This window comes from Liolophura sinensis, chromosome 1 (assembly GCF_032854445.1).
Source record: "Liolophura sinensis isolate JHLJ2023 chromosome 1, CUHK_Ljap_v2, whole genome shotgun sequence".
In the NCBI taxonomy this organism is placed as follows: domain Eukaryota; kingdom Metazoa; phylum Mollusca; class Polyplacophora; order Chitonida; family Chitonidae; genus Liolophura; species Liolophura sinensis.
In genome coordinates, this window is record NC_088295.1 from 65976159 (window position 1) to 65986022 (window position 9864).

At 40.8% G+C, this 9864-nt stretch overlaps 1 protein-coding gene across 1 annotated transcript; it reads left to right on the forward strand.

Annotated features, from left to right (window-relative positions):
• Positions 1-1307: 1307 nt before the first annotated feature.
• LOC135463428 (galactose-3-O-sulfotransferase 2-like) lies at positions 1308-2429 on the forward strand. The gene has a single exon (XM_064740691.1). The coding sequence runs from the start codon at positions 1308-1310 to the stop codon at positions 2427-2429; it is 1122 nt and encodes a 373-aa protein (XP_064596761.1).
• The last annotated feature ends 7435 nt before the right edge of the window (positions 2430-9864 follow it).

Consider the following 9864-nt stretch of genomic DNA (forward strand, 5'->3'; position numbering starts at 1 on the left):
ATGCCTCTGGTGAGAGGTGTGTGAAGTGAGAAATACTTCTGGGTGAGAGGTATGTGTAGTGAGAGATGCGTCTGGTGAGAGGAGTGTGAAGTGAGGAGTACCTCTAGTCAGAGGAGTGTGAAGTAAGGGGTCTGGTGAGGGGTGTGTTTAATGAGAGATACATCTGCTGTGAGGTGTGTCTAATGAGAGATACATCTGGTGAGAGGAGTGTTTAGTGAGAAATACGCCTGGTGAGAGGAGTGTGAAGTGAAAAATACATCTGGTAACAGGGGTGGGAAATGAGGGATACGTCTAGTGAGAGGTGTGTTTAGTGAGGAATACGTCTGGTGAGAGGAACATGAAGTGAGAGATACGTCTGGTGAGAGGAGTGTGAAGTGAGGATTACATCTGGTAGGAGGAGTGTGAAGTAAGGGATGTTTGGTGAGAGGAGTTTGATGTAAGGGATGCTTCTGGTGGGAGGAGTATGAAGTTAGAAATATATCTGTTGAGAGCAGTGTGTAATGAGGGATATCCCTTGTGAAAGTAGTGTGAAGTGAGTGATACGTCTGGTGGAAGGAGTGTGGAGCAAGGGATAAGCCTGGTGAGAGGAATGTAAAATAAGGGATATGTCTTGTGGGAGGAGTGTGAAGTAAGGGATACGTATGGTGGGAGGACTGTGAAGTAAGGGATACGCCTGGTGGAAGGTGTGTGGAGTAAGGGATACGTCTGGTGGAAGGAGAGTGAAGTAAGGGATACGTGTGGTTTGAGGAGTGTGAAGTTAGAGATACGTCTTGTGAGCGGTGTGTGTAGCGAAAGATGTGTCTGGTGAGAGGAGTGTGAAGTGAATGATACGTCTGTGAGAGGAGTGTAAAGTGAGAGATACATCTGGTGAGAGGTGTGTGAAGTGAGAGATACGTCTGGTGAGAAGAGTGAAGTGAGTGATACGCCTGATGAGAGTAGTGCGTAGTAAGAGATACGTCTGGTGAGAGGAGTGTTAAGTAAAAGGGATAAGCCTGTTGAGAGGAATGTGAAGTAAAGTATACGTCTGTTGAGAGGCGTTTGATGTTAGAGATAGTGCGTAGTGAGTGATACATTTGGTGAGAGTGCGTACTGAGAGATACGTCTGGTGAGGCCAGTGTGAAACTAGAAATACGTCTGATGAGAGGAATGTGTAGTGAGAGACCCCTTTGGAGAGCAGTGGTAAGATATTGACAGAATGGACAAGTGCTGTATTTTCACTGTGCTGTGACCATTTGTCAGCATTTGACCAAACTGTAATCGCCGCTCTGGGTTTTCTTTGTATGGTGTACATCTTAATTATATTATCGATGTTGACAGTTCATCACATCAAAGATTTGTTTTGTTTTCCCAGGAGATGGATAAAACTGGAGCATTATTTTTGTACGATTATTTTCCTTGGTACGTTTGGAACAATCTTACTCGTCACCAGGGTTACACTGAGCTCGACGCGACAAGTGGACCTTTGTGGGAAACCCAAAACCCACGTGTTCTTTTTACGCGTACCCAAAACGGGCACCAGCACAAGTACTTTCATTTTCTGGCGTTATGCCATTCGTCACAATGTCTCGGTGCTGTTACCAAAGCCCGATAAGGAAGAAACCTACTCTGGAATTGAACCCAACCTCCACGAGGTCAATTCTCCACCGTACGAGATTGTGGCCAATCAGCTGATTTACAACCCAGTAAACTTTGCTCGGTTCTTGCCTAATGACACGGCGTACATTGCTCAGTTAAGACACCCTTTGAAACATCTATCGTCGGTCATCCACTACCACGGCCACGACTATCTCCAGAGGCTGTCGCAAAGCGACAAAGTTAAAGAATATCTGCTGAACCCGATGAAGTATGAAAGCAAATGGAATTTCGGTATATCATTAACGAACAACCCATATGCCTTCTATTTTGGCCTAGACAAGAGGTCACTGCATAATCCTGTATCCATCGCAGCTGTGCTTGCAAGAGCTGAGAAGGATTTTACCGCTGTGTTAATTTTGGAAAGAATGGATGAATCTTTGATCATGATGAAGAGGACACTATGCTGGAGGTTTGAGGACATCATATACACAGTGGAAAATGTTAACAGGGCAAAACCCCAGATTTTACTGGACAAGAGCGTTCAAGAAAAACACGAGAAATGGGCTGTGGCAGACTATAAGATATATAACCACTTTGTGAAAAAATTGCAAAATTATATTGAAAATGGAGGAAAAGACTTTCAGTTAGAAGTGTCAGAATTCAAATCAGTTCTAAAAGACATTCATACATTTTGTGACAGCTCTGGGCGCGAGGCTGGCAGCTATATAAACCTACCAGGTGGCGCTTTCTATGATCCATTTACCTACACGTCTGAGAACTGCACGCTTTTATTCACAAGTGCCATAGATTTACGGAATATTATCAGAAAAAGACAAGGGATGAAACTTGAATGAAAAATTCATGTAAAAAGACATTTAGCAATCAGTGTTGACCTTAACCACCAGCAGTGTAACCCCTCTTTTTTATGCGTCTATATGCACTGCAATGTTTGACAACTGACAGGAGTCACGTTTTGAAATATGGCGAATCTATAAGACTAGCCTGTTCGGAATTTATTGTCTAAATTTAACATAGGTACAAATGGATAGTACGCATGTCCACTTCTTTTGCATATGCCTGAATGTGTAAAACTATATTTACATATCTGAAAGCTTTGCTTTATCCACACAGGCAGACTCTAAACAACGCATGCGAAATGGAAACTTCCAGACTGCTATTCAAAGAAACGCCCCCTGGTGTCAGAATCGGGAATTATTGGCATCACGTGATAACCCGCATTATGTGTCATTAATGTACCAGGAATGATATCGGTAGGTGCAGTAATAATGGATATATGGGCCAGACTGCTATCCACAGAAGCGTCCCCTGGTGTCAGAATCGGAAATTATTGGCATCACGTGATAGCCGGTATTAGGTGTCATTAATGTACCAAGTATGATGTCGGGTAGGTGCAGTAATAATGTAGGTATAGCGCAATACATAATTTATAGAAATAATGACTTGTCTCCGTTGATTAGCAAACCGCTATTTCACATTAAAAAAGATTGTCTTCCTCGACTCGTTTTAAATGTCTGTGAAGTTATTCGTAACAGACTCTTTCACCTCTGTGCAAGCGATCGAAATTACAATCAAATAACATTAAGTTGAACGTCTTAAATTTGTAATTTTGAATACAGCGAAGTACCCCAGAATTTATGCGCCATAGAGCGTCTGTCACACGGTATTACACTGACCGCTGATACCACCACCCATTGATTACTCCATCGTGCACATACTTTGAGGTTTATCAATGGAACTTGTTTATTTGGAATATGCTTAGTAAATATAATGATTCAGTTCTCACACGCATTCCTGTCCATGTTTAATGTCATTTGTATAAATTTTGCGTATGATGACAAATTTTACAGTGTCATAATTACGTTAATTACAAAGTAAGCACCGTTTTCGTCAATCTCAGTCTGTCATTTTGTACTGATGGAATCGTTTTTGAGTTATAGTTGAATTATACATATCTGGAGGGATACATGCATGTACATTTATGTGGTTTATTGGCTTAAGTAGACTTTCATTCGCTGAGAATTGCGCTCAGCATTGAGAGCAAGGAAACAGGACTGGTTGGCCCGGTGTCAGTATAATGTAACTAGGTGGGGGTATCATGTCTGGTGTCTTCGGCATGATACTTCAGTGAGGCATCATTTTGGCGGCATGGCCTCATCCTGCCACAAGAAGTTACACTTTGTGTACACACGCCTAATGATTCCTCGTCGTCATATAACTGAAAATTATTTATTTATTTATTTCATGAATATTTCACTTTACGACGGCGGCCAGCATTATGGTGGGTGGAAACCGGGCAAGGGCCCGGGGAATCCCACGACCATCCGCAGGTTGCTGAGAGCATCCCAAATACGACCGGAGAGAAAGCCAGCATGGGCTCACAGCGACCGGAGAAATTAAGTAAGATGTTAAACCCCAAGCATTCATTCCTTTATTCGTTCAATCGCTGAAACACACGAGGTATTGGTTTAAACCCGCCTTTCGTAAATTTGTCGCGCTCTCCCTACTTGAGGGACCTTGATGGCGTTAAGTGATCGGGCACTATAGTTTCCTCTACCCATAAATTGACTGCCATCGTATTAGTGAACATTTCTAGAGAACGGCGTTAAGAAACATTCAGATACTCAAATAAATAGATACATTTGCAGAAGAATCGGAATAGACTTGGAAACGACCTGATGCAAGAACCAAGCACCTCCAGCAGCTAAACAGACTATAGCTGTGAGTGGCAGCTTTTGACACAGTCGTAAGGCATTTTTCTCAGTTCTGTTTTACTCTTCTGTTATATGGTAAGGATGCGGCTTTTAAATCTCCAAACATACACTTAAGCGATATATAGGTTGTTTTTTTTTGCATTAGACACTGTAGTGTTGTGCATTATAATGTTAATGACAGCTAGAGAACCACATGTGCTCTCAACAAGGATTCACGTAGGATGTCGCTATAGTTACCAAATGTTACGTAATACCATAGCTTATCCATTGTAATTCATGATAATATTTATTTCATGGGAGACGGTCTGTATCTTTACTCACGCAAAAGTATTTTTTTTTCAAATAAAAAGAAAGAGGAGCAAAAATTGGAAGTCCTCCCGGGGTGCAACATGTTCTCAACACGGACTTCGTCAGCCCACTGTACTATGGAGGGTGCCTGAGATACTTTGACAGAAACACGGGTTTTTCATTTGACAAAATATGACAAAGCTGATCACATTATAAAGTTTATGTTCTACAATTGAAGAAAAAAGTTCACCAAAACGAATCTTCATAAGCACGAAGAAATAGACATATGAAAGTTTCAATAAAGATATTTTGCTGGTTAATATTAATCTTTAAACTGCAAATTAAAAACATTTGGTTTTCGTTTTTGTTTGAACGAAAAATTGGTGTTTTTGATCGAGAGAGCATTTTTGGAGGGTTGTTACTGAGCAACCATCTGTCATATGGCCATATATCTTCTGATATATCTTTATATTTCTGATTTGGAAATTTACAGAATCGTGGTGGGATTTAGAAATTTCTTATCGTACCTCTCTGGGGCCGATTCCCCGCTTTACCGCATCAGGTCTTTTGATTCACACATACTGCAGCTTTCAACGGAAGGCACACAACTTTATTGTTTATCTATTTGATTGGTGTTTTGCGCTTTTAGCAAGGACATTTCCTTTAGCTCACGAAGATCATGATAAATCTCCTGACCTAATGCAGCAGCCAAAGAACTGGAACGAGAACTGGGTTTGAACTTACGATGTCATCAGTGGATTAAGTTTGGTTAAGTTTGTAACTTAACTTAGATCAAATGTATTGTCTGAGTATTGATATTATGGTATTTTGTACAACACGGACACTTGTCTATTCTGAAACACGAAAACTTTAATGCATCGAAAATTGCCAACAAAATTATTAAACAATACTAAAATGATGTATTTTATTCGACGGTTAGGGTGAAAATTTGATTCTTCACGATGAAAGAAACAAATACACGAGCGGATTATGCAAGGTTTTAATATGACACTGAAGTTTTATTAAAGATGTGCACATGTACAGCACTAGGATGTCTCACCGAATACCGTGCTTCATTATGTAGCGTCAGAACATTATTCTGTGCCAGGTGGAAATTTCTCATGAAGGGCAATGATATCGTCCATGCTAAAAAAGAAGTAAGAACACTTAACTATGAGCTTTGGATCAAGATCTCATGCAGACTGCAAAATGAACGATTTGTAAGAACATTTAACTGTGAGCTGTGGGTCAGGATCTTACGCAGACGGCAAAATGAACGATTTGCAAGAACACTTAACTATAAGTTTTGGATCAGGATCTCATGCAGACTGCAAAATGAACGATTTGTAACAGCACTTAACTATAAGCTTTGGGTCAGGATCTCATGCAGACTGCAAAATGAACGATTTGTAACAGCACTTAACTGTGAGCTGTGGGTCAGGATCTTACGCAGACTGCAAAGTAAACGATTTTCAAGAACACTTAACTGTGAGCTGTGGGTCAGGATCTTACGCAGACTGCAAAGTAAACGATTTGTAACAGCACTTAACTATAAGTTTTGGATCAGGATCTCATGCAGACTGCAAAATGAACGATTTGTAACAGCACTTAACTAGAAGCTTTGGGTCAGGATCTCATGCAGACTGCAAAATGAACGATTTGTAACAGCACTTAACTGTGAGCTGTGGGTCAGGATCTTACGCAGACTGCAAAGTAAACGATTTTCAAGAACACTTAACTGTGAGCTGTGGGTCAGGATCTTACGCAGACTGCAAAGTAAACGATTTGTAACAGCACTTAACTATAAGTTTTGGATCAGGATCTCATGCAGACTGCAAAATGAACGATTTGTAACAGCACTTAACTAGAAGCTTTGGGTCAGGATCTCATGCAGACTGCAAAATGAACGATTTGTAAGAACACTTAACTATAAGTTTTGGATCAGGATCTCATGCAGACTGCAAAATGAACGATTTGTAACAGCACTTAACTAGAAGCTTTGGGTCAGGATCTCATGCAGACTGCAAAATGAACGATTTGTAAGAACACTTAACTGTGAGCTGTGGGTCAGGATCTTACGCAGACTGCAAAGTAAACGATTTTCAAGAACACTTAACTGTGAACTTTGGGTCAGAATCTTACGTAGACTGCAAAATGAACAAATTGTAAGAACATTTATCTGTGAGCTGTGGGTCAGCATCTAAAACCGACGGCAAAATAAATAAACAAAATGAAACTATGAGCTTTGGGTCAGGATCTCATGCGGACTGCCAAGTCAGCAAACTGTAAGAACACTTAACTGTGAGCTTAAGGTTACGATCTCATGTAGACTGCAAACTAAACATTTGTTTAGTTAGAGCAATTACTGTGAGCTTTGAGTCAGGATCTCGCACAGATAGTAAAATAAAGGAATTGTCAGAGTATTCAGAGTTTTACAGATGCGAACAAAACCGAGCCAAAATCTTGATGACAAAATGTCGACGTTGTAGGCGTAATTTTTGAATCTTTAGTGCTTTATACCACTCGTAAGCTATATCAATATTTGCACTAAAATATGCCTACAAGAACTATGTCTTCCACTGTGACCAGTGTTGTGAGGTTAGAGCTGTAGCCGGGCAAAATTCTTAAGCTTACCTCTTGTCAAGTGGTGTAATAAATAGCATGGAACATTATTTAAATTCGTCCACACGCAGCACTTATCACAGCCAACATCAACTTGCTTGTGTTGTTGTAAGTGACATGGAGTGCAAGAAATGCACATTAGCACTCCTTGATCGCAAAACATGTTATATTACATACCCAGATGAAAACTAATCGGAATTTCTTCATGTTTGCCAGCGGTAGTATAATGTCCTCGGGCCACTGCTGGTTAAAGTTTACCCTGTGTCAGCTGCACTGACAGTATGAGGAATCGATTTGTGCTTTCTGGAGGAATATTATGACTCGGGAGAACTAGTAAGCTGTACAGCTGCTAAACATTAAAAACTGGGCCTACGGTCAATGGCTGATTCCATTGTACATTTTACGATGGTTGTATGGTGTCGTTATTTCATGGCTACAAGTCCTAGAGCTAATAGAGTGCGTAAATTTATCAAAGTAGCTCCCGTAACGATTTATATATTTCAGGCATTAGTGCTTAGATGTACCACACTATTTGTTAATGATAGAAATTCTTGCGCTGTTGTAATCAATACGAGTAAATATGAGCTGATTTAAGAGCCACACAATGGCGTATTAAGGTGAAAGAGGGACAGAATACCTCTGACATAAATATATGTGTTCAATATACAATGTATTTATTTATGTTTGACTGATGTTTTACGATGTACCCTAGAATATTTCACTTATACGACGGCGGCCAGCATTATGGTGGGAGGAAACCGAGCAGAGCCTGGGGAAAAACGCACGAAAATCCGCAGGTTTTCAACATACTACACTGGTAGCATAATTATATACTATGTGGTAGGAAAAAGGTTATACGGTTAACATTTGTTCATGTATTGACTTATTATTTGCTGTTTTACCCTGGTAGGCCTACTCTAGAATATTTCACTTATACGACAGCGGCAACAGTCCCTGGGGGGGACCCACAGTTCACATTTCATACTGGAAACTAGATGTTTGACACTGAGGTCTCTTGTTCCAATCCTAGGGGGAACTGCCGCCAGCTTTTTATCAACAGTATCAGTACAACTAACGTCCAATTAAAGAAATATGCTACTGTCTTAAAAATGCGTACTAATTGTTATTGCATGGCCGTTGTTCATAGTTCGCATAGTTCTGCCCACAAACGTTAAATTCAGTGTATGTCAAATCGTGTGCTCCATAAATTACAAGTGTTTAAAAATCCTGACTCAGTCTTAAGGCGCTTGATAAATATGGGCCCAGAAAATGATTTCATAGAGATTTTACAGACACTTAAGCTCTTTTCTGATCACATGATTAAGTACAAATGATAAGATTGCACGGGGAACATAACCGTAGCCCGACGTTACTAACGTATTTTCTCTCTCAGTGCCAGGAATGGGTGAGACGGTAACTGTCGATTAGCTATCCAGCACCACGTCAATGTCCTCTTACCTAACTCTGACAAAGAACAGATGTAAGACAAAACAGGGTCACATTTTCATGAAGACGTCTCACCCATCTATTGCCTTAAAGCCATCCCGGTGATTTACGATCCCATCGACAACTGCCACTGCCTTCTGAGTAACTGAGCGAATATCGCTCTACTGAGGCATCACTTGCATAACAATTGCACTCACACCCTCAAAGGCTTGCCTGGGGACAAGAAAGTGATAGAATACCTGTCCGACCCAGAGAGTTACTAGCCGCCATCGGCAAGGTTTTCTTTTACCAACAACCCCGTCGTGGTTAGCTTCGGTCATAACTGATCGCTGCTGCAAGATGAAGGGTCAGTAGCATCACTTTGCTCTTGGATAGGGAGAGAATTCGCGGCTGTCTTGATCCTGGAGTGGATAGACGAGTCGCTGATCACGATGAATAGGATATTGTACTGGTCGTTTGGGGATATTATCCACAAAGAAGAAAACGACTCGCCAGTGCTCTCCCGCGACGATCTGGCATACAAACACTCCAAATGGGCGATATCTATTTACAGGATATATACGCACTTTTTTGGGAAACTTCAGAACGAAGTTGAAAATGGCGACGAGGAGTTTCAGCAGGAAGTGGCAGGATTTCGCTAATGTTTTGGAAGAAATGCGCGGTTTCTGTGACGGACGTGATTGACAGGACCACAGCTCCATGTTCCTCCCGGGTGGCACGCAGCTTTGGGTTTTATTATACAACTGATAGCTGCAAACTTCTTTCAGCGAGTGCTAAACAGCTGAGGAACACTGTAAGACAACGACAGGGTTTACTATTAGAGTCAAATAGTGTAAAGTTCATCAGTGAGGACAAAGGTTTACCACTGCAGTACATACATAAAGATGGTGGAAATACAACCCATCAGAGGCTACATATATAACATAATTAAAGACGTGCTGCATAAAGAGTAAAACGCTGGCGAATGGTCACACGTAACCCGTGAAATACGGCCTCTGGTCAGTTTACCTCAGTCAGGGTTTTTTTCTATGTGTTCATGTAAATGCATAAATAGCAGAAATTTACACTCCCAATATCACCATGGCTTAAGCAAAATTAGGTACAAAAAATGGCCATGATGTTAATTGTGATTTATTAGACGTCACAGGTCTAGAATTACTAAAAATGCCCTGTTGTCATCAAATTTAGCATACAATCACAT

Excerpts from the sequence above, each read along its gene's own strand:
- LOC135463428 (XM_064740691.1), top strand. The coding sequence starts at position 1,308 with ATGTTGACAGTTCATCACATCAAAGATTTGTTTTGTTTTCCCAGGAGA.